The 26,233-nt window shown below is 35.8% G+C and overlaps 1 protein-coding gene across 1 annotated transcript in view; it reads left to right on the plus strand.

Annotated features, from left to right (window-relative positions):
• IL13RA2 (interleukin 13 receptor subunit alpha 2) overlaps nucleotides 1-26,233 on the plus strand; it is a 67,374-nt gene that overhangs the window by 40,606 nt on the left and 535 nt on the right. Inside the window, exons 3-10 of the mRNA XM_033849686.2 lie at nucleotides 11,345-11,471; nucleotides 13,246-13,397; nucleotides 14,838-14,991; nucleotides 15,520-15,640; nucleotides 19,256-19,440; nucleotides 20,605-20,750; nucleotides 22,171-22,315; nucleotides 25,686-25,801. Coding sequence (XP_033705577.1) covers nucleotides 11,378-11,471; nucleotides 13,246-13,397; nucleotides 14,838-14,991; nucleotides 15,520-15,640; nucleotides 19,256-19,440; nucleotides 20,605-20,750; nucleotides 22,171-22,315; nucleotides 25,686-25,801 — 1,113 coding nt within the window. The 5' untranslated portion in view covers nucleotides 11,345-11,377. The remainder of the gene's footprint in view (nucleotides 1-11,344; nucleotides 11,472-13,245; nucleotides 13,398-14,837; nucleotides 14,992-15,519; nucleotides 15,641-19,255; nucleotides 19,441-20,604; nucleotides 20,751-22,170; nucleotides 22,316-25,685; nucleotides 25,802-26,233) is intronic.

The following is a 26,233-nucleotide window of genomic DNA, read 5'->3' on the forward strand; positions in this document are numbered from 1 at the left end:
TTAGGGGACAAGTAGTAATCTCAGCCACACTGCCTCCGAAAAAGATTCTATCAATTCACATTTCTGCCAGTAGCCCAAGGAAAGCTCACACACTATAGTAACCATTTTGTTTATTAATTTTGCTTATATTATAAATTATTTAACTGTAAGTTTATATAATTTAATTTTTAAAGACTTAATTTTTTTAGAGCATTTTTAGGTTCACAGCAAAACTAAGAGGAAGGTACAGAGATTTTCCATATACCTCCTGCCCCCACACATGTATAGCCTCTCCCATTATCAGCATCCCGCACCAGAGTGGTACGTTTGTTACAAGTGATGAGCCTACATTGACACATCATAATCACCCAAAGTCCACAGTTTACATTAGGGTTCATTCTTAGTGTTGTATAGTCTATGGGTTTGGGCAAATGTATAATGACATGTATCCATGATTATAATATCATACAGAGTATTTTCACTGCCCTAAAATTCCTCTGTGTTCTGCCTAGTCATCCCTCCCCCTCACTTCAACCCCTGGAAACCACTGAAGTTTTTGCTGTCTCCATAGTTTTGCCTTTTCCAGAATGTCATGTAGTTGGAATCATCACTTATATTGCCTTTTCAGATTGGCTTCTTTTACTTAGTAATAAGAACTCAAGGCTCCTCCAAGCCTTTTCATGGCTTGATTTCTTTTTAGTAGAGTAATATACCATTGTCTGGATGTACCACAGTTTATTTATCCATTCACCTACTGAGGGACATCTTGATTGCTTCCAAGTTTTTGCAATTATGAATAAAGCTGCGATAAATATTTGTGTGCAGGTTTTTGTGTGCACATAAATTTTAAACTCCTTTGGGTAAATAACCAAGGAGCATGATTGCTGGATCATATGGTAAGAGTATGTTTAGTTTTGTAAGAAATCACCAAACTATCTTCCAAAGTGGCTGTAACATTTTGCATTCCTACCAGCAAAGAATGAGAGTGCCTGTTGCTCAGCATCCTTGCCATCATTTGTTGTTGTTGTCAGTGTCCTGGATTTTGGCCATTCTGACAAGTGTGTAGTGAGTTACTGTGGGGTTTTGTTGTTGTTGTTTTTTGGTTTCTGGTTTCTTTGGCTCTCCTTCCATAAACTTGATGGCAGGGAACTCTGTGTCTTGCTTGCTTTCGTATCTGCAGCCTTGAGTGCAAAATGGATGCTCAGGAAATGTCTGTGAAATGAAGATCTGGATAGATGCCTATGATCGTATCAGCACCAATACAGCAATCAAAGGCACAGGCCATAAAAATAGAAAATAGGGGCTTGATGAGAAGCCCCTAAAGTCATTTAAGAAACATTGTCTAACCCAACCTGAAAAGCAGCTATCAAAAAAAGTGAGAAAGTAGGTGAGTAGGCAGACCTACCACTTAAAATTATTAGTGGATTCAGAGCTTTTAAGCAGATGATTATAAAGAACCAGTTCTCTTAAAGCAGGAAATTCATTTTTATGAAGGGCAATCAGTCCAGTGAAAAACAATAAAGCTCTGCTGACATACAAGTAAAAAATAACCTTTTTATCATAAGTACTTTAAAAAAGTAAACTCACAAAGTTACAAAACTGGTCTAATCTTCAAGTAATGCATGGAAAATATTCTGAAGCCAAACAACTAATGAAAATGTATTGAGGGACTTCCACTGGTGGTACAGTGGTTAAGAATCCCCCTGCCAATGCAGGGGACATGGGTTCAAGCCCTGGTCCAGGAAAATCCCACATGCTGCGGAGCAACTAAGCCCATGCGCCACAACTACTAAGGCTGCGCTGTAGAGCCTGCGAGCCACAACTACTGAAGCCCACACACCTAGAGCCTGTGTTCCGCAACAAGAGAAGCCACCACAATGAGAAGCCCGCGCACTGCAACAAAGAGTAGCCCCCGCTTGCCGCAACTAGAGAAAGCCTGCGTGCAGCAACGAAGGCCCAATGCAGGCAAAAATAAATTAAATAAATAAATAGATTTATTAAAAAAAAAAAAAAGAAGAAAAGAAAAGAAAATGTATTGAGAAGAGAGAATGCTCCAGTATATTTAAAATAAGGACAGCCAGGAATCTAAAAATATATTTATTTCCACTTAATGGAAAAGAGAAAACATCAGTAAGAAAGAGGAAAAGAGGGAGAAAATGGAAAAAGAAAAATATAAGGAAAGAAGATGAGGGGCGTGTGGGAGAAGAAGCAAACAGCAAGAGCCTGAATGATGAAATAGGATCATCCATGCTCTGAATCTCAAATAGGCTGCCAATCTAAGCCAGAATACAAATCCTCTTGCCTAGAGATATGCACTTATTGGAGCCCTTTGGGAGTATGGACAGTTATATTATTTGATCCCTCAGTTTCAGAGTTTTCAAAATACAATAAAGGCTTTATGTTCCCTAGAACAAGAATTTCTGATATCCCTTGATTCTGATTTTCAATCATGTTTCTAGACCAATAGCCAAGTTTTTAAAGTGCCCTATAAAAATATAGTTAAAGTTGTTTCTGATTACTTTTGTTGCAGGAGACAAATTTAGAAGAAAAACAATGAAATCTCAGATTGCACATAGATGGAAAGTAAAGATGTTCTACAGTCTGGAGAAATTGCAGGCTTTTAAAAATAATATTTCATTGGAAATGTGACAAGATGGAGATACCTTTGTAAAACAATTTGAGCAGATGGAAAGTATTTGTTAATCACTGGTGAAACTAAACTTTGATAGTTTCTAATTGTCTCAGAAAAATGTTCTACCTTGGTGTGGTACCCTTTGATAAGTACAATCCTAAAATACTTTGGCCTGCATCCCTCAAATAAGAACACTCACTGTTACTAAACAGGTACGACAAAAATCTAAGTAACAACAGGATCAAACCTTTATGTGAGATGTTCTCCATTCCTGTTTTCAAGAGGGAAGAAATGAGTGACTTCCTTCTAGCAAGAGAACCTTATGTCCCTTCATTGCAAACTACTCAAGAGAGTTATCCATACTCATTGTCTCCCTCCCATTCTTTCCTGAACCCACTTTAATCTGAGTTTTGCTCCAGACATTTCACTTACTTCCTTATCAATGTCACCAACTATCTTCAGTTTGCCAAATTTGTTAGACCATTCTCAGGCCTTATCTTACTTGGCCTATTGGTAGCTTTTGACATTGTCTATCACTTTATCCTTGAAACATTTTCCATACTTGGTTTCTGGGACACCACAAACTCTGGGTTTTCTTCTCACCTCCTTGGCCTCTCCTTAGTGTCCTTTGTTGATACCTCCTCATTTCTTTGGCCTCTATATATTGGAGGGTCCCAGATCTCAGTCCTTGGTCCTCTTCTCTTTATCTTATCTGCAGTATATCCTAGGTGACTTTAATTAATCCTATGGCTTTAAATACTACCTATATACTGATGACTCTCAAAAATATATCCATAGCTCTGGTCTTTCCCCTAATCTCCAGAGTCAACTATCCAACTGCCTACTCATCTTCTCCTCTTGGATGTTAGTTAGGCAGCACAAACTGAAACATATAAAACTGAACTCTTGTCCATCATCCCCAAGCCCCATAAACAATTATTCAGTTGCCCATGACAAAAATACAGGCATCATCCTCTGGTACTCCACACTCAATCCATCAGTAAAATCCTATCAGCATCTCCACTGCTGTCAAGTTGGTCCAACTTACCATCAACTCTAGCCTGGATTATTGCTTCTATCCTTCCCTTCCATACAGAGTAGCCTTTTCAAATGTAAGTTACATCATGTTATTCTACTCACAACTGTCCAATTCCTTCTCATTTTACTAAAAATAAATAGGAAATCCAGTACCATTGCCCACAGTCGGCCTATCTTTGTGAGATCATCTAACCTTTTCTGTTTCTTATCCTACCGTTGTTGCTATTCCTAGAACTATTAAGCTGATTCCCTCCCCAGGGCTTTTGAATGTGCTATTCCTTCTACCTGCAAGTTTCTTTCCCTGTATCTTCATCTGGTTCATTCCCTCACTTCATTGAGGTCCTTAATGTTACTTTTTCAGAGAGGCATTCCCTGACCACCCTATCTAAAATGAACTCTCATTACTCTCTTTCATATTATCCTGCTTTATTTCTTTTTGTGAAACTTATAATTATCTGATATTGTCCGTCTGTCTGTCTGTTTATTGTCTGTCTCCCACTCCAGAAAGTTAGTTCCAAGAAAGCAGGTTCTTTGTTTTGTCCACTGCTGTACCTCCAGTGGCTGGAACAGTGCCTGGCATGTAGTAGGCTTCCAGAAATAATCGTTGAATAATGAATACATGATAGAAATATTTATGTGTTTTTGTTAACATTCTTTTCCATAACTGATGGCAGTATATGTTACACAATACCATATTTTCATGTATTTACAGTTTATATCTTATGTACATGCAAGAGCATACTGGTAGAATAACATTGAAACAATGTAAAATCTGCTATTGTACATTTTCTATTCTGTTTTTACTTAGTATGGAGAGGGTGGGTCACACTCTGTTACTGACTTCTAAAGTTGTTATTCTAAAGTCATTACTTGAAGTGAATGTTTTGGGTACACAGTGTTTGCTTGCTAATAATTATTTGGGAGCATCTGGGAGTGAGGAGAAGTGTGTTGAACAAACAAAAGAGATTGTTTTGCTAGTTCCAGAGCAGTGGTGCCTTTCAAGAAACTGCATTGCTCTTCAGCTGTGACTTCATTTGAATAGAACTTAAGGTGTATTTAATAATAAGAATCTGACCTATTTTAAGAAAGCGATGACCTGGTAGATTTTTTAAAAACGGTTGTAAAAGCCTGTTGTTGGTTTATTTGGATGGAATTATAAGCTAAAAAGCTCTGATCTGCCCAGTTTAGGGACAGATTCTGAAATGTGTAAACTGCTTCATGAAGGAACACTATAAACCTGTCAGTTGCTGTGGTAGCTCAAAACGGAATTCTGTAGCTTTGACAGTGCTTCAGGAAACTTGTCAGCTGGATGAACTCAGGATGTCATACAGGAAACCATCTACAAAAAGGATTTGGGAATAAAATGACTACTTATGTTTTACAGGATTTATTGAACATATTTCATAAATATCAAGAAACAATATTAGTATGTAATGTTGGCAGGGACACAAATATAATCATGTTATATATAACTGGATGTTAAAGTGGTATTTGTTAAAAAGAGAGCCTACCTGTACTTCATTCGTCTGCAGTGATTTTCATCATTCAGCACGTGCCTAACTTCTTTGTGTATTTTTGTGGGAAATGACAGTTGACTAGGGGCAAGCATGATGAATCTGTCTGATTCAAAGTCCTTTTATGTTTGAAAGTACACAAAGTCATCTTCAGCATTCTTTATAAACTACTCCACTGCGTGAAATATTACGTGCTAGTTATTATCTAAATTAGATTTGACTCACCAACAGTTCATAGACTGATTGTACTATTATTGAGCTATGTATTGATCTTAAAATGTTGTCAGGCCTCAGGATCTGTCCCGTTCCAGAGGTGCTGATTTTGATGCCGAGTCATGGCTGTACTCTAGGAACTATGAATAGACATTTGTACATGTTGGATGGTCTCCTTGAAATGAGACAAGTTATTCAGGAAGCCGGTGCTTTTGAGTCACATCCTGAAACCATGGATGGATACACACCAGATTAACTGATAAAACAGAAAGATATCCCAGGGATAACTCATAGGAGAGGAAATTGAGTTTCACTAAAGTGAGATATGTTAATAGGAGCATAGTCTTTAGAATTAGATATACACATATTTTTTGCTTAAGTTGTATGACCTTGCGTAATTTACTTAACCTTTCTGAGCCTCAAACAACTCATTTATAATACAGTATTGCGATAATAATAATTGTAACTATCAACGACTTAAATGAGCTAATCCATATCAAACATCTGGCACAGAGCTTGACTCCTGGTAAGATAAACTATAGTCCCTATTATTATCATTTTCTAAATCCCCTGCCAAAGTTGGTGCTAGAGCCCAGATCTCCTAGTCAATGCCTTCTCATGTAAGATCATATAAATTTGTCATTTCACCCCCAGACAACATTTAAGCCTTGGCAATCACCCTAAGGCAGGGAAGACAGGGTGGGGCCCAAGGACATCCTCCTTATGTATATGCATTAGGCACAAGGCAAAGCCACCTCCTTGTTTTGCATTTAATGAGGCCATGACGCAGGTCAGAATGGCATCTAAAACAGAAACTTTGTAGCATCTGAGCAAGAAACTCTGAACATGAAAACAGTGGAGCATGTGCAAATAAAAATGCACAGGTTGCTGATGAGCCTGTACAACCTTCCAGGTGTGGTGCTCAACTAGTAAGGGAAAATATAAGGGCAAACAGCTCTTAGAACGCATGTACAGTGGCTTCAGGAGGCAAGTGTGCCGGAAGCTGATGCAACCTGGTGCAATCCAGGCCACACCTAAACCTTCCCCTCGAGTATTCTGCTCCTAATCAAAAAAACCCCCACCCATTCAAAGGACTAAAAATAAGATGAAAAGGGGGATCAACAAGCCTGTGGGCACTCCTCACTTGTGAGGACGCTGGCACTCTTAGCTTCTGCCCTAAATAAACTGCTTCTTTGTTCTCCTTGCTCCTCAGCCTCAGTGTGTGTGTGTGTGTGTGTGTGTTTATTTTTCCTTGGTGTCTTGTGTTCCTTGCCCAAACTCTTTTGGACAAGTTGAACAAGAGCCTGGACTTTTGATAAAGCTTTTCCAGTATCAACCCTACTTTTCCATTTCTCTCTCCTCAAGCATTACTTCTCTTCTATTTTCCCATTTTCTTTTTCTCTTATCCCTATTCTAATTGCTTTGGATGATATTTTTAGATATTTTAAATAATACAGAAAGTATCAAATTTCATAACTTTTTTTTTTTCTAAACAACGGCAACAGAAATGACATGGCCATACTTCCTTTAGGAGGTTTTCTTAGAAGCCACTTTAGTGACATTGCAAAACCCCATTCATCATTTTATAATAGATAATTATTTGTCTTTGTAACTTGGTCACTGCCTTTACAAACAAAACAAGAACATGTGGCTATTTCAGATACTTTGGAAGGATCTTTTTTTTTCTTTGTCAGGCAGAGAAGGAAATTTTCTACAAAACCGTATTATGTAAGGGACTGCATTATTAGCTTTACAACATATTTCTGTTCCTTATTTCTGTTACCTTTCCTTTCAGTGTGGATTGTACCAGCAGTGGAGTCTTGTTCAAGTCACATCACCCTCTAAGCCCCAATTTTACTGATTGTAAATATGTGATACCAACATTTCATGTCTGCAGATTTGTTAAAATAATTCAATAAATTCTTGGTAAACTATAAAAAGCTAAACAAATGCAATAGATTATTATTACTAAGCCAAAGACCAGTAAAGGCAGCTACTGGATCAACAAGGGTGGTAGAAGTTAGAGGTTAATAATAAGTACCTACTTATCAACTGTGCACAAGTCAAGTTTGCTGAATTAGTAGGAGCAGGTGTGTAGTTTGGAGCAAGTTGTTTTCAAGTTTTTTCATAGTAACAAGGTGCTCAGAAACAAACCCCTTGCAAGTATATAGAGCAATTTACTATTCTCTTTCACTTTTACATACATTATCTCATTTAATCTTAAAACTGCCAGGCTGGTGTCATTACCTCCATTTTATAGAAGAAAACTGAGTTATAATTTGCTTCCAAACACATTAGTGGTTGAGGCAGGGCTGAAATCCAGGTTGATATTTATACTATTGTGCCGGTATACAAGCTCCTCATCTATATATCTATTGGCTTATTCAAAGATTACTTAGTCCTGTCAACTTTTGCAACACTGTGCTGTGAGTCTAAGTTTGCTTTGGATGGCTTTTAGCCCTACCTGTAACCTCCCCTATCTTGTGACTTACAGAATCTGTATCCTGGCCCACTGGCTGTTTCAGGAATACCAATCTATTTTTTTTCAGTGTGCTTGATTATCAGACAGGAAGGGAAGTGTTAGAGTTTCAGTAACTGTCTCTCAGTTGGAGAGGGGAAGAAAAGAGGGGCTGTGATAATTGCCTGTGATAATCCATTTCTTGAGAAACTGTATTATTGGTAAGTACCTGTAGTTTCTGCAATAATGCAAGGATTATCTCAGCCAACTCTTAGAATGAAGGGATTATGTAGCATGGCTTTGAAGAGGTGGGGAAGTGAGGCTGAAACCAGGAAATAACTTTAGGCCTGCCATTCCAAAGGAGATTCTTAGTGGGAAACTGTCTAAGTAACAGTGTTGTGGGAAACTGAGTGGGTAGAAACAGGAAGCTGTCCTCCACAAGGGTTACACTTGTGTAGTGGTTATCAAGGGTTCTGATACTAGGCTGTCTGGGTTCAGATCCAAGCTTCACCATTTATAGCCTGTGGTAACTTGCAGGGAGTTGTTTAATTTCTCCTTGTCTCAGTTTCTGGTCTTTAAAATGGGAATAAAAATAGTACATACATCCAAGGCTGACCAAGTATTATATGAGATTATGCACGTAAAGGGTTTAGCACAGGCTAGTGCCTGGGATGCTGGGAAGGGTAAATAAATAGTAGGAGGTATTATTTTCGTTATTACAGATGTTATGATTCATCACTTGTACCTTGTGTCTTAGACAAGATTCAGCTGGGATAGTATTTGGTAAAAAAAAAAAAGTGCACAATGAAAGATTATTGAATTATTACTCTGCTAAAAATGTGATGATGATAAAACTATGTGGTGGGGTTGATGGTATGGGTGGTGACAATAGGTTGAGGAAGGTTCGCAGGGAGCCTTCTGGTAACATAGGTTCAGGACAGACTCCTTATAACAAGAAAGTTCATTTGCTAGTCAGTGGAAAGCACTTAAGAGAGCTGGTTTTCAGTCCTAGCTCTGCCCCCAATAAGTTGTGTGAGCTAGGATAACTCACTTTCCTCTCTGGGTATTTCCTCATTTTTTAAAATAAAATGACCAGATGAGTGGTTGTTAACTGTGGACTGGGGGTGGGGAGTATATCAGAAAATGTTTCAAATTTTGTATCTCTGCATTTCCATCCCCCATCTTCCCTTTGTCTTCAGATCCCTTCCCCTCTTGTGAAAAACTCTGTCCTCTGGTAACCATATAGTATACAAAATACCTCATTGCACTAGTGACAGTCCTGTAACCCACAAGCCAAAGAAAGAATTGTCTTCATGTTCATTTGGGTAAGAAAGTCTAGGTGGGACACTGAGGTTGATTCAGGAATTCCTTTTGTGGATTTCTAGGTAAGTGATTCAGGAAGCCAGCTATCCCATTTCCTACCTTTGCTTAATGTATTTGGCTAATCCAGGAAGTGCTATTTGATAGCCTGAATCAAATTTCAGTAGCCTATAAATAGAATAGAAGCAAGGTATTTTTAACTCTTAGCATTTATGCTGTACATGACACAGGGCTATGAAATATTTAAGGAAAGAACTTTAAGATCTCTCTGAGAGGGACTTCCCTGGTGGTCCAGTGGTTAAGAATCCTCCTTCCAATGCAGGGGACGTGGGTTCCATCCCTGGTTGGGGAACTAAGATCCCACATGCCCACTAAGCCCACGTGCTGCAACTACTGAGTTCGCAGCCCACAACTAGAGAGAAGCCACGTGCTGCAACAAGGAGCCCGCGTGCTGCAACTAAGACCCGATGCAGCCAAAATTAAAATAAAATAGTTATTAAAAAAAAAAAGATCTCTCTGAGAGCATTTTAAGGGAAACCTGATTGTCTTAGTCTTTATAGGTAATATGAAAGGATTTCTCTTTGTCAGACCTATTGCCTTGGATCCAAAAGTAACCCGTCTGTTCACCTCAATCTGTAAAAGCAGCTCTATGGCAGAAATATGGCTTTCTGTTGACGAAACCTACTTACTATTTACAGATGCCTTAGAAGGCAGCAGTGGGCTGGTGGTGGGGAGGGAGGAATTGAGGAGAGAGATTCACTGGACCTCAGTAAGAGAAATGGCATCCCCTTATGAGTTTATGAGACATAGAAAAAGAAACAGCATCGTGTTGATTCAGCCTGGCTAGCTAATTGAAGGAAGACTTAAATGCTGGAGTCTCAGAGGAAAAGCTTTCATAATCCTGAGTCAAACGTGTGGGATCCAGCATAGTAAGGTGGAAGTGCACTAGACTGGGAATCTCATCTCTGTTCTACTTCCAGCTCTGTTACTAACTTGCTGTGTAATCTTGGGTAAGTCTGAGTTTTACTTCCCAATATATGAAGGAGGATTGGACTAGCATTGCCTCCAATATACTTGCTGGCTCTAACAGTTTGTTCCCAAGGTTCCATTATGTAATAATCGAAGCCTACCAACATGAGAACACTACAAATGGAACAGGTAAGATGAAGAGGGTGGAGCAGGGAGAGAGGGTCTGTCCTGCTTAATTAATTTATGTAGGAGAAAAGAAAGGTAATCCCTGACTGTTGGGGTAAGTGACCTTTAATGCTTAACTTCCTGTGAAATTGTTGGTTTTAGGAATATAGACTCAAAGAGAAGTGTAGAACTGCAAGTAGTGATGTTTCATTGAAGGGAGAGTATTTTTTGATTGAATGGATATGTGGAGACATGAATCCTTTTAGTTTCAATCATAAACTATTAGTTTAGTTTCAATCATAAACTATTATTCTTCAATAATAAAAAGATGAATAAATTGTATTCTGTGACAGTGAAGTGCTCTTTTAAGAAAGAGGTGGTAAATTCAGATTTGTCCTTACTGTATGTGGTGTGAAAATGGTTTGGAGACAGGAAAAACTGGATAAGGAGACCCCTGATGATGAGATCCTCAATTTAGGAAGGGGAGATTGGATGGGAGAGGCAGGAGTTGAGGCAAACTCTCAGGTTTCTGCTTTGGGCAACTGGGAAGATGATGGTGCCATTTACTGATATAGGAAATAACAGGGAAGAGTAGAACAGATAGGAGAGTAGAAGATGATGATGATTTTAATATTTAAGAAGAAATGAAGCAAAGTTCTGAGTTATCTGAGGTTTTGGTGTAGATTCTGAGCTTTGTCATTATTCAGATAACTTTCAAATCCTGGTCATAGCATATGATGTGTAGAAAAGTGTGTGTGTGTGTGTGTGTGTGTGTGCGTGTGTGTGTGTGTGTGTGGCGGGGGTGGGGGTTGAAGGGATATGTTTGTTTGTTTTGCTTTTTTTTTTTTGCTCTCATAAGAAGAATGAGACTAAAATCCTCCTTTCCAATTATTTTGGTTCCAAACTTGATTTTTTTTCTGTTTAAATGGTTCAAAGGGGCACAGTTTTCACAAGTCTTGATAGAAAGCACACAGAGAGTTCCCAAATGTATTTTTAGTCACATTTAGTCCTTTTTGAGGTATGATAAAGTTAAACTGCTATATTTTTCCTTCTTAGAGTAGAAATTTGAAGGTATTAAATCTTGGAGAAATGGCTTTCATTCATTTGGATATCAGATGCCTGTATACCCTTCTTCTTTGCACAGCATTCGGCTCTACTTTGTCTTCAAATGCTGAGATAAAAGGTAAACCAAGAATGGAGTAGTTTTAAAATTAGGGATATTAACTGCCTTTTCAACCTACCCTATGAAAAGTGCATAACAAGTAGATGGCTTGTTATTGGAAATATTTCAGGGAGTCCATACACAAAAGATATGTTCTTACTAGTCAGCCTCATGTATAAGGTAACTGATGATAATAAACATTTTGTGGGATAAAAGCCAAACTAAAAGACACTTTCCATACCTTTCTGTGTAGTCTTTTCTAACAAAGGAGTTAATTATCCGAAACCTCATTGCCTGGTACCCAACTAACTGAAAACTTTCCTTTATTACTATCCTTAACTTTTAAGACAATTAGATAAATTTTCAAAATACAGAGATTTAAAATAAAATTTTAAAATAATTACAGAATTATTAAATCATGTCTAATGAACTTTTCATTGCAGAAGGTAATTAGAACAATGCATTTAACAAAGATTTCTAATCATAAAAGTTGAAACAATAGTATTGTCATTTCATCCTCAATAGAAACCTTCTTTATTGGTTCATGCAGGTCCCATTTCAAATCATTATTTGTGCCACCGTTTCTTTCTGTTGATTCTTTTCCTCACCTCAACAAGTAATATGAAGTGAAGTATTAAAATGAACAACAGGGCAGAAATGAGAGGAAATTGTTAGCAGAAAGGCAACATGAGGACAGTACTATAGTACTAGATTTGCTAGTAGGTTTAGTAAGTTTATAGAATAATTTGTTTGTTTTTATTGCTTTTTAAATCACCAGATGAGGGAGCCATTGCCTCCCACTGCCCCCACCCCCTCAAAATAAAACAGGCTGTTTCCTGTCACTCTACTCAGCTGCCTGCCACTTTTTCTTGAGCCCTTCCAAAGAGTGGCTCTGGTTTGCCATGTTCTACAAATACCTCTGAACTTCAGTTGACTAGAGGATTCAATTATCCTGAATGGACCAACAAGATCTGCCTGTTCTCCTAATTCTTAAGGCGCTTAGCCATAGTAGTCATATTTTATATTTTCTATCCCTTTTTTCATGTGGGCCATGATGTTATTTACATATGGTAAACACAGGATTAATACTGACTGATTCTTGCTATGAGAGAGATTTAGGTAATAAAGTGTTCCCATCCTAGACTAAATTCTTGTCTATATGACCACAGAGATAACTCCATGTTGAATTTCTTATTTCCATGAAAACTTATTACCTAGCTTGGCTAAGTCACATTTTACATATGCAATTCCTTAAAGAAGGGACAACTATGTAGCAGTAACCTAGATTTTTAAAAACAGCTTTATTGAGATACAATTTAAAGGCTGTAAAACTTACCCTTTTAAAGTATACTGGGCAGTGGTTTTTAGTATATTCACAAAGTTGTGTAACAGCCACAACTATCAAATTCCAGAATAGTTACATTACCACCAAAAGAAACCCCAAATCCATTCAGTAGTCACATCTCATTCTCCCCTCCCTCCAGCCCCTGGCAACCACTAATCGATTTTCTGTCCCTATGGATTTGTCTATTCTGATATTTCACATAAATGGAATCATACAATATGTGGTCTTTTGTGGCTGGCTTCTTTCACTTAGCTTAATGTTTTCAAGGTTCATTCATGTAGCATGTATCAGTATTTCATTCTTTCTTATGGCTGGATAATATTCCATTGTATGGATATATCACAGTTTATCCATTCATCAGTTGATGGACATATGGAAGTAATCTAGATTTAGCAATCTTTGTCATAAGATACAGGATAAAAATTAAAATATCTTATTGATTTTTTTCAGTTAATCCTCCTCAGGATTTTGAAATAATGGATCCTGGATATTTAGGCTATCTCTATTTGCAATGGCAACCTCCACTGTCTCTGGATAACTTTAAGGAATGCACAGTAGAATATGAATTAAAGTATCGAAACATTGGTAGTGCAAGCTGGAAGGTAAGTAAAGCATGCACTTAAGATATTGGAATGATTATTAGTTTTCTTGTGATTCCTGATGTCAGTGTCTACTTTTATTCCTGTATCTCAATAGCTATTATTAAGATATAAGCTGCATGCTAATGAGAACCTACTGTATAGCACAGGGAACTCTAACTCGCTGCTCTGTGGTGACCTAAATGGGAAGGAAATCCAGAAAAGAGGGGGTATACGTATACAGCTGAATCACTTTGCTGTACAGCAGAAACTGACACAGCAGTGTAAAGCAACTATACTCCAATAAAAAAAAAAAAGAATATTCTTCACAGTTTCACCACATTTTCCTCCTGAATTATCTAGGCATAAAATGGCAATTCGTTTATTTGTATTGGAAAAGAGTGGACATTTCAGTTATTTCTGAAATAGTAATTACAATGTCCATTGCATTAAATCAGCTTTTGATTGATTTATGACTCATTAAAGTATTGTATCATGGAATAAAAGTTCTTAAGAAAAAAAAAAAAAAGCTGCATGCCTGCTGCTATCTCCTGTGCATCCTGCAACATCTGTTTTCACCCCACCCAGTATTAAGTCTACCATTGGAAATACAGGAAAAAAGAAAACTTGGTCCCATAGAATACGGACTTGAAGAGTACTTACACATTTTACCATATTTCAAAGTTACTTATATACCTGTATATGGGTCTTATATATGCTACTGGGCTATGTGAGCTTTTGCTCTGTAGGAATCAAGCCTTATTTATCTTTGTACTCTCCCTACAGAACACAGCATGGTTCTGTGCATATATTGTATTAAGTGCTCAGTGAAGGTTTACTGAATTAACTATTTACATAGTCAACAAGCATGTTTATTCAAAGATTTTGGTTGTACAAGGCATTCTGTTACCTTCCTAATTCAGCTAGGTAGTTTCAAGGGACAATTCAAATCAAACATTCATTGTGCAACTTTTTTCTCCAAGCACTCCACTAGCTAGGTATCGGTAATAGAAGGATAAATGATACATGATTTTAGTCCTTCAGGAGGTCACACTTTGTCTGGCTTTCTTCAGTTACCTCCAAGATTTTATATGATTCCTGAAGAGTTCATATGATATTTGAAATGTGATAAATTGTCATGTAATAGGCATATGGTACATGAAAATTCTCTCTCAATTTCAACTTGACGGTTATAGCTCAAAAGTTCCTCCCATAGAGCCTTTTTTGTCTTCCAGAAATTTTTTTATTGAGATGCTAAGATTCAAATGATCTCATCAAATGATATAATATGCAGAAGTGAACTCTGCCAGAAATATATCTGGGACATTTTATCAGATAATCATCAGGAATTTCTTAGATATTGGGAACTCTCCAGGGTGTTAATGACTTTTTAGCCTTATTAATGTGGCTCATGATACCATTATTGTTTTAAGCTTAACTTTGTCTCATCTTTTTATCAAACAGACCATCATTACTAAGAATCTACATTACAAAGATGGATTTGATCTTAACAAAGGTGTTGAAGCAAAGATACACACACTTCTGCTAGGGCAATGCACAAATGGATCAGAAGTTCAAAGTTCATGGTCAGAAGCTACTTATTGGATATCACCACAAGGTTAAAACAAAGCTCTCTTTTCATATTTAATACTTTCAGAACAATCTATATGGGAAGTAAGTCCCTTAACCTTTATACATCAGATTACATGTACAATTGAGAATGTGGCACAAAAGAGAATCCTTCTTAGGAGTGGGTGACTGGCCTTTTTGAATTCTTTATATCAGCAAACACATGTGGCAAAACCTACATCTTATTAGGTTAATATAGTTCCCAGTTTGGGGCTCATATTAGTAAATATGCATGTGACTATTTATGCAACTGCTCAGAGCATCCTAGAATTATTAATTTAGTACTTTTGCATATGCTTACACTAGTACCAGTAAATAAGCCCTCAAAAGTTTTTGATTTTTCATGTCCCACTTACAGTGAAGTGATTTGCAACAACTTCCTTTTGGAATATTCCTGATTATGTTGATTGCTAAATCAAGTGGAGAGGTCAAAGGAAATGAAATAAAATTGCATAGTTATTTCCCATATGATTCATCGTCATGTCTTTCAAGCATTCACAGTTTTTTCATTTCTTAGGAAATCTGGAAACTAAAATTCAGGATATGTATTGTGTATATTACAACCGGCAACATTTACTTTGCTCTTGGAAACCTGGCATGTGTGTCCATTCTGATACCAATTACAACTTGTTTTATTGGTAAGTATTTTTATAATAAGAATTCCATATTAGGAAGATATCTATCAAAATTAATTCACAGTATGAGTAACTGTATTTTCATTAAATTAAATTCATTATATCTTTTCAGAGTTGTATTTATGATGAAGTTTATTTACAATTATTTGGGATTATCAATGGGAATAAGTAGGTTTAGGCTGTAGCTACTAGAAGGCACTCTATGGGCGATAATAAGGAATGCAGTCATTGTTTCCGTACTGGATTAAATATTTTGTATCTTTTAGATAGATGGAGTTATAACCTAAAAAGTTTTGGCATATTTCATATTCTTGCCTTTTGATCCTTTTTCTGACTTCTCTACGTTTGTTAACTGTCACTAAGGCTTTTAAACTTACAACCATCTTGAATCTTCTATCTCCTTCATTCCTTAATTTTTTCATGGTAACATTAATCACCATAATCAACAATGACACTGCTTTGCAAGGTCTCACATCTGTTCTTTACTTCCCATTTCTACTGTAAGAACTCTTCTTCAGGCTTACCTCGTTCCACACCTGGATGATTGCCATAGCCTCCCAAATGATGGTCTCTCTGCTTCTAGTCTCTCCCCTTCCTATTCATTCTGCACACTGTAGCCAGATTTATCTTCCTATTCTTCTATTTTCATATGCCATTCTTTTGCTCAAAAACTTGCCGTGGCTACTCATTGCCTCCAGGATAAAGTCTAGGCCATTCAAGTCTCTGCCTCACTGCATCACTGCCTTTCCAACATTACCTTCTACTACCACCAATGTGAATGTTCTGCTCCATTTAGACCCATCTCTACATATTTTTCTACCCATGTTATGATTGATCTTTTATGCCTTTGTGTGCATTGGTACCTAGAATACCATCTGACTCTCTCTTTCACTAACCCTTATCCATCCTTCAAGACCCATTTGGTATTCAATTTCATTAACCCTTTACTGCTCACATTAGCTTCCGTTCAGTTTTTCTCTGAACTATTACTTATTATAGTTCTTAACTACTTATTGTCTAGATGACCTTTAAATTTTTGTCTCCTTCCTCTCTTAAATTTTTAAGAGATTGGTGGGCACAAACTATTTCTGATACTTCTCTTGACCGTCTCTGCTGTGCTATGCCCATAGTAGATTATCGCTAAATAGTCATTAAATGAATGAACCAAATGATGATAATAACATCGGTAAGTTGATAGACAAGTATCAGAACTTATGCATTTTTAAATAACAGAAAAAACAAGAGAGGACAAAGCATTACTCTTTGTTGAGTCTCAGGCACAAATTATCATGGTGTTTTTCTTTAGAAAATTACAATGTATAAGCAATAAGGTATAAGCTATTAACAATCTCCTGAGTACTGGGTTCTAATCCATATTATGGCATCACTTAACTTAGTGGTCTCGGGCAAACAATTTCTTGTTTTGGGGTCTCAGTTTCCTCATCTGGAGTTGGATGGGTCAATTTCTAAGTTCTAATTTATTTGTTAATTAAATAAATTCAATAAATATTAAGCAATTATTAAATGCCAGGCATTGTTCTAGATAAAAGGAAGTATGAATAAGGCAAAGTCCCTGCCCTCTTGTTCATTGTAGCTCATGTTTAACATAACTTTATCCTCACCTTAGTAAAGTAGAGAGGAATAAATATTGACATTTTAGAGACTGGAAAATAAGGGTACCGTGAGGCTTTCCACTGGCATAAAGTAAATTATGTAAAGTCCAGCCTAGAAGGCAAATATCCCAAACTCTAACCAGGTGAACTAAACCAGAGAGTACAATTTTGCAGACTTGGCCTAAAATAAATACTTGGCATAAAGTGAATTCAGTAGAGTCCTGATATTTGTACCAGCACCTTATCAGCTGCTAGATTAGCCTCATTGCAAACGGAATTTTGGCTGCTTTTAAGATAATGTCAATTTGTATTACAAGTTATTCTTTAGGAAAATAAACCAGGCATTTGTTCCTTTGGAAATCAGTAGGGAAATTCTCCCCTAATTCCCATTAGCTTTATTACTGAAAAGAGGTTAACTTTCAATGATATGGCAACATTTCTTGTCTAGGAGAATGGGAAGTTAGATATTTACTTGCCAAACAACTCCTCTTTTTCTTTTTGAGCCCCTGTTGGCTTTTCTGAGGTTTATCTCTTGATGTGTATTATATCCTCAGAGGATTTTAATTCATTTTATTAAACATAATGATATTTTGTAAGTCTGCTTTTATTTTTTGTCAAAAAATTTTCTCTTAAATTTTAAAAATTTTATATATCTTTTATATTTAATTTTTGTTTTATATTGGAGTATAGTTGATTTACAATGTTGTGTTAGTTTCAAGTGTACAGCAAAGTGATTCAGTTATACATATACATATATCCATTCCTTTTCAGACTCTTTTTCCATATAAGTTATTACAGAATATTGAGTAGAGTTCCCTGTGCTATATAGTAGGTAATTGTTGATTTTCTATTTTATATATAGTAGTGTGCATATGTTAATCCCAAACTCCTAATTTATCCCTTCCCCCTTTGGTAACCATAAGTTTGTTTTTGAAGTCTGTGAGTCTGTTTCTGTTTTGTAAATAAGTTCATTTGTATCATTTTTTTAGATTCCACATATAAGTGATATCATATGATATTTGTCTTTCTCTTTCTGACTTACTTCACTTAGTATGATAATCTCCAGGTCCATCCATGTTGCTGCAAATGGCATTATTTCATTCTTTTTTTTTTATGACTGAGTAATATTCCATTGTATATATGTACCACATCTTCTTTATCCATTCCTCTGTTGATGGACATTTAGGTTGCTTCCATGTCTTGGCTACTGTAAATAGTGCTGCTGTGAACATTGGAGTGCATGTATCTTTTTGAATTAGTTTTCTCCAGCTATATGCCTGGAGTGGGATTGCTGGATCATATGGTAGTTCTATTTTTAGTTTTTTAAAGAACCTCCATACTGTTTTCCATAGTGGTTGTACCAATTTACATTCCTACCAACAGTGTGGGAGGGTTCCCTTTACTCCACACCCTCTCCAGCATTTATTGTTTGTAGACATTTTGATGATGGCCATTCTGAGTTGTGTGGGGTGATACCTCATTGTAGTTTTGATTTGCATTTCTCTAATAATTAGCGATGTTGAGCATCTTTGCATGTGCTTTTTGGCCATCTTGTAAGTCTGCTTTTAAATCTGTTTTCTTATTAAAAAATCCGTTTTCTTCTAATAAGTTCTCCAGTACAATAGAAAAAAAGCAGTATCATTTAGGATTATCATTATAAACCCCATATTTTCTTAATAGGAATCTTATTCTTTGATTCTCAAATCCTGTTCATGAGTCAACATAACCCAAGTATATGAGTAAGAATTCTTGCCTTATATCTGAGATTTTATAAAGACTCCCACCAGATTGTAAGCTCTGTAAAATCATGGCCTATCTCTACTTTCCTTACTATTGTAGCCCTAGCACTTATCATAGGATCTGGCACATAGTTGGTGCTCAATGAGTATTGTATGTTATTAAATGATTTTTTTATTTACCTAGTATCTTACAATAATTGAAAATTGAATACCATGCTACTAGAAGATATTGGTAAACACAGTTCTTACAACACTTCTTTTTACAGGTATGAGGGCTTGGACCATGTGTTACAGTGTGCTGATTACATCAAGGCTAATGGAAAAAATATTGGATGCATATTTCCCTACTTGGAGTCATCAGACTGTAAAGATTTCTACATCTGTGTTAATGGATCATCAGAATCCCAAGTTATCAGACCCAGCTATTTCATTTTTCACCTTCAAAATATAGGTGAGGTAAACAAACAACTTCAGAATGTTTCCAGTTTAGGCCATTTACAATTGACCATGTGGAAGAGAAGAGATAGAGATAGAGATAAAGGAGATACCTACAGAAATGCAAAGCCAGAAAACTGGGGGCCAACAGAGTATGAGGAAGCACTGATTAAATATGAAAGTATGGAAGATAAGGAATTGAATGAGTATAAAGTATCATTTTCATTTAGAACTCACAATTTGTTTCCCAGCTTGAGTCTCTCTGCTATATATTTTTTTTTTTTTTTTTTTTGTGGTACGTGGACCTCTCACTGTTGTGGCCTCTCCCGTTGTGGAGCACAGGCTCCCGACGCGCAGGCTCAGCGGCCATGGCTCACGGGCCCAGCTGCTCCGCGGCATGTGGGATCTTCCCAGACCGGGGCACGAACCCGCGTCCCCTGCATCGGCAGGCGGACTCTCAACCACTGCGCCACCAGGGAAGCCCCTGCTATAAAGTATTTTTGTCCAGTGTTGGTGATGGAGTAATTATGGGATCACTTATTCCAGGCCTCAATAGGCAAATGGGTGGATATTTTCTGAGTTTGTGTTCTCAGTCCTAACAGTTATGAGAATGACAGGTTCTAGGGTCAGCCATACCTGGGTCTGAATCTTGAATTTACCACTTCCTAGCTGTATGACTTTGGGCGAGTTACTTTTAACGTGTTTCAATTCCCTTATCAGTAAAATGAGGATAATAGAGGACCACCTCATAGATTTATTGTGAGACATGAATAAGTTTATGATGTAACATTCCTGGTTCACTGCCTGACACATCATAAGCTCTAAATAAGAATTAGCTATTAATAAAAATAGTAGTAGTAATATGTTGTGGTAGTTGTTTCTAGTGTTATAAAATGGAAAAATGACTGTAATGATTTGGATCATCTAACTTTTCTCTTGGACTTAAATATTTGTCAATATGTGACTTATCAAAAAATGAGTTCCCCAAATAACCAGGTTTCTTAATAAACTAATCTTGGTTGGCAAGCAGCTTTGATTTTAATTCACATTATAGTGAATAGTCTTGAGCCACCTAATTTATCCTGGAGGCTTCTGTTAGTAAGTGTCCCTAGCTTTTGATAAGGGCCACTGCTAAACTTTAATAACCTCCATGTTGAAATTATTTCCTTCTGCTTTTCAGTTAAACCTTTGCCACCAGACGACCTTAGTCTTACTGTGAAGAATTCAGAGGAAATTAACCTGAAGTGGAGCATTCCCAAAGGACCTATTCCAGCAAAGTGTTTCATTTATGAAATTGAATTCATAGAAGATGATACTGCCTGGGTGGTATGGATATTGCATTTATTTGAGAAAATCATGAACATAGCCTTTTAAATAAAATGGCAAACATAAGAACCAAAATCAGTTGCTATCCACATGAAGAATAGAACATGACATGTACCTTAGTTTAACTTCCAGAAAACCAAATAATCAAGTAATCTAGTGGACAAAAGAAAGATGCTTGCAGTCTGGAAGTATTATCAATCAATTATACCAATTTTAAAGCTACATAGGTCCTTAGAGATAATCTAGTCACTTGTTTCCAATATTATGTCAAAAAATTAAAGTTGTCAAGCACATGCATAAGACGGATTGCGAAGAGGCCTCATGTAAAAAGAACACAAAGCAAGAAGCACAAACAAACATAAAAACCACTTCTTGAGGAGCAACTATCAGGTCAAAATCAGAATAGAGCCTGGCAGGGCTACCAGAGAATTGCTTGTAGCAGGGAAGAGAGGCTAACTGGGGAAGTAAGCCATGGTTCCAAGACTGATTACCCCCCAGCGCCAGCAATGTGATGATGCCTTTAGCCCCACTGCGTTATATGTTAATTTTATTCATTGGTTTCCAACTTAGGGAGTGGTGGAGACAAGTAGGTGAGCCATTATTTCTAATCAATTCATTTCACTTACAGATGAGAAAACTGGGAGTTGAATATATTTACAAGTCCCAAGGAAGTGAGTTGACTTACAATCAAATTACACAGCTAGAACTAGAATCCAGATCTTATTCCCAGTCCACTTTAACCTACATTACATTGTGCTGTCTCCCAAGAAAAGTTACAACAAAAGAAAAGCTGGTATTTTGGATGAGAAACACTCTTCAGCTCTTTGAGATGCAAAATTTAAGTAATCACTTCAGTGATTTTTTTTCTTTTGGTTTTTTTGAGATCATCCAGCCTTGTGTATTCTCATATTGGAAGGGGTAGTTTCATGCCAAGCCCTGAGCACTATTACACTGGTCTTATGATGATTAACCAAAATAAGAATAAGGGAAAAAAGAAGCTTTGTGTATACGAACTCTACAGTTTCCATAGAAACAACATTCACATGATGACTCTTTTGGCTAACTCAGTATATATAGCATTTTCCAATTTATGGAATCTGGGAAATTTGACACTAATCCAAAATGGGTGTCATAAGCACCAAAACTACCTAGGAATTTTGCCCTGTCACACATGCCCTTTACTACTAGTAATCCATTATCACTATAGAAAAAAATTTAAATATAAATAAAGAAGAAAAATGAAAAATAAAACACCATACAGAGAGATAACCACTGTTAGGATTTTGGTATATACCTTTCTAGTCATTTGATGCATTTCTTTCATGTAACAAAACCCACTTAGAAAATGACAAATCAAATGGGGTGTGGCTAGCTGCAGTTAGATCAAATAATGATATCTCATTTTTACCTTGGCTTTCAGACTACCACAGTTGAAAATGAAATAAACATCACAAGAACATCAAATGAAAGCCACGAATTATGCTTTTTAGTAAGGAGCAAAGTAAATATTTATTGCTCAGATGATGGAATATGGAGTGAGTGGAGTGATGAACAATGCTGGAAAGGTATAAGATAAAATAACAGTAACTAGAGTATTTCTAGCACTGTTTGAGGAAGAAGATGCCTTACTGGATGTCATAGGTCACTACAGTTCAGTGACACTGGTTATGAAGGTCATAGGGTCAAATCTTCATTATTTTTTTATTGAAGTATGAGTTATAGGTGTACAATATAGTGATTCACAATTTTTAAAGGTTATATATACTCCATTTATAGTTATTATAAAATATTGGCTATATTCCATATTTTTATAGATGTCTATAACATTAATTGAGCTGTATCTTTTCCACATTCCAAGAGTTAACAGATTCTGTTTGATTCTTCCTACTTTCATTTGACAAACTAATCTTACCTGTTTTGCCTTGATTTTACTAGTGGATTACTTTCCAGTGGTAGTCTTAGCTCCAAAGTATGGTGGCACTATTCTCGAGCTTCTTATATACTAACTAGATGTTAACCAAATCTGCATGTATTAGTACCAATTGTAGTCGTACATTTACTCTGAAGTTTTACTTACAAGTATATATGTACTTTATCAGAATCTTGACATTATTGTGTGCCTTCTTTATATGGTTTGAAAAACTATGTGCTCATTATTCAAATTTTTTATAGTCTGTGCCTTTTCCCTATTGAGAGTTAAAGGAATCCATTTATACAATTTTAGAAAGAAGGAACAATCATAAAATATGTTGACATGGTTATTGAAGAAAATATATTTAAAAAAAGAACAGTAACTAAACTATTTTGCTAACTATTGGCTAGCAAAATAATTTTCTCTCAGTGTATTTTGTAATTATGGAAGTCAAAATACTCTTGCATATAGTCTATAAACAGAGAAGATAAATTAGCAATCACCACAATCGAACATAGATTTATGGAAAATCTAATGTTCAGTTTTAACTAGTTTAAGAGTCTTGTTATAGTTCAGTCATCAACATCTTGTTTTTCTGACTGTCAGTAAAGAGAATATGCTAGTTCTTTGCAGGGAAGCCTATTTTAATCAATATTTTCCTATGCTTTCAATTTTCAAGAGAACAAATCTTAAAGCAAGGATAGGTAGCATACACTTGTTTTTGAGTGTCTGGTACTGTGCCTAATGAATATTTTTCTAATTAATATGTCATCATTAGTAAAATGAACATTCCGTTCACTTCCAACACTGATTTAAAGTGACTTATGATAAAAAACATGTTTAAATTAAATATATTTGGGATTGACGTGTACACACTGCTATATTTAAAATAGATAACCAACGAGGACCTACTGTATAGCACAGGGAACTCTGCTCAGTACTCTGTAATAACCTAAATGGGAAAAGAATTTGAAAAAGAATAGATACATGTATATGTATAACTGAATCACTTTGCTGTACACCTGAAACTAATACAACATTGTTAATCAACTAGACTCCAATATAAAATTAAAAATTAAAAAAAGAAAATAAACTTTCATAGAAGACAAAAAATAGCAATATAAGCTAAAAAATCTTGAGAATGAGGCAAAATATTATTGTACTTCACAGTATACTGGCTTTATCAATAGAAAATATTAATAGTTGTTTGAAATTGAAGGAGATTAACTCAGCATTGTTCTTTCACGTAAAGGTATATAAATACATATACAGATATAGATGCAAACATAATGGCATTTCTATCAATCATCTCCTTTTATGTTGTTCCATTATAATAGAATTTGTGTTTGACTGTAATCTCCCTATTAATATAGTGGTATCATTGTTCTCTTTCATACACGAAATATTTATTAAGCACTTACTATGTGTCAGACTCTTTCAGGCACTGGAGATATAGCAGTAAAAAAAAAATCCTTGTCCTCATGGAATTTATATTTTATTCCCAAGTTGAGTAGAGATAGACAATAAATAAAGAAGCCAAATATATCATATAATCAGGGCCATGGAGAAAAAATAGGAAGAGAGAGGAAGAACTCAATTAACTAAAGATATATGGAATCAGAAAGAATACTTACTTGTACTGTTTTTCATTTTTGTCACTAATATAAAAAATCTGGAGACTCTGTGGAACTGACATTGAGAAAGTCATGCCCTGAATTATATCTTGTTATTATTCAGTGCATGGTTTAAAGTAGATATGGTGAGTTTTTAGGCATATCCTCAAAATATACATCCTTTTATGTATTTTATATGCAATCTTTTTTTTTAAATTGAAGAATAGTTGATTTACAATGTTGTTTTTTTGTTTTTTGTTTTTGTTTTTTAAATTTTTTTAAATATACACTTAACCATGTTATTTATGACAGATTTCTTTTGCCCTGATGGGTATCTCTTGGTAGAATCTTAATAAATTTCAGATTAGGAACAACGACTTTCCTGAGATGCATGTGGTCTTTAGTTCTTTTGGACATTTCTTATTGGATGTTTTAAGTTATAGAAAAATAGCACAATAATTTTTTTTGGAAATGACTATAAGATTAACTCTACTGAAACTTCACAAAAGAAGCCTGTTTTCCCACTGTTAATTTTGCATGCCAAAAAACTTACGTTATTAGTCATTTCTCTGGATTATATCGTTGCAATTCTTAACTGAACTGAGCCTATGAATTTGGTAATTTTCTAGTAGAAAATAAGATCCCAAGGGAATAGGACAAAGAAAAATGTGGGGTTGGAGGTAGGTTTGAGTATAGATATAGGCCTAGGATTCAAAGTGTTCCATAGTATTTCAAAACATGTGGGAGATACTAGTTTTAGAAGGACAAGCTTTGTGTACTTTTTAAGTTTATCTAGTGATTGCTCATTTCTTGCTATGCAGACAAACCATTAAAACTTCATCCCTAAAAAAAGAAAAGAAAAAAAAGAAGAGAAAAACCTCATCTCTTTAGGATCCAGAATGTGAGGCAACTTTAAAAACATGACCTTTAAAGACTAGCTCCATTATTTGCACTGAGACTTTTATTGAAGACCTGCTTTCACTCACTACATCATTGTATGATATAATGTAAACATTTGAGTTATTGAGAGTTAAGAGATACATACACAAGACATGTTTATCTAATCACTTGGCTAACGTTTTATCGTTTTGTTATTATGAAAAATTCGCAAGGTCAAATTTTAAACAAAATCATATAAGAAAATAAGAATGGGGCTTTAGGTAGTTATTTTTCTAAGCAAAATAAAGAGCTGTCACAGTTCAGTAAAGTAGTACAGCAAAAAAGTGCACAAATGAAAGGAATGCTGTTCTCAAGCATCACCATGGTATCTAGGTACTGGCAAATATGGTAGAAGTTGCCAAGTTTGACTCAGTTCTTCACCATTTACTAGTTTACTTATAAAATAATTCAGTTTTTAAAATAATTGTACACATCTAACCCTTCCCCCTTTTTTGGTGATTTTAATCCTAGGTAACACATGGAAGGAAACCTTAATATTTTTCATGATACCATTGGCTTTTGTCTCATTACTTGTTTTGTTAATAACTTGCCTTATTTTGTATAAGCAAAAAAGTTTGCTGAAAACGGTAAGTTGTATGACATTACAATGTTTAGTCTGAGATAGTAGATAAAAAATATTTTGCATTTAGAACTGATGGACCTACATTTTATAATTTTGCCTGTACACTGTGAGTGTTCATTGATGTTGTGTAGACTATGATAATGTCTTCAGGGAAAGTACAGTAATTTAAAAAATCAACCCTAAAAAGCTACGTTTTGGGGTGGATTTACTTTTGAATGGAATATAAGAATAATGTTGTAGAACATGAAACACTATTTACCTCTAGATAAAGGAAAAATATGAGAATTACAGGAGAAAAGCAGGATTGGGGAAAGGAAAGAGTGACTTAAAATGGACATAGACTGAGATATACTACTAGTGTGCCACAGGCAAAAGATCACAAAGATTAAAAAAACTTGGTGCGTACCCTCCAAGAGCTCACACTCTAGTTGGAGGA

The sequence above is a fragment of the Tursiops truncatus genome, chromosome X, assembly GCF_011762595.2.
Source record: "Tursiops truncatus isolate mTurTru1 chromosome X, mTurTru1.mat.Y, whole genome shotgun sequence".
Taxonomy (NCBI): domain Eukaryota; kingdom Metazoa; phylum Chordata; class Mammalia; order Artiodactyla; family Delphinidae; genus Tursiops; species Tursiops truncatus.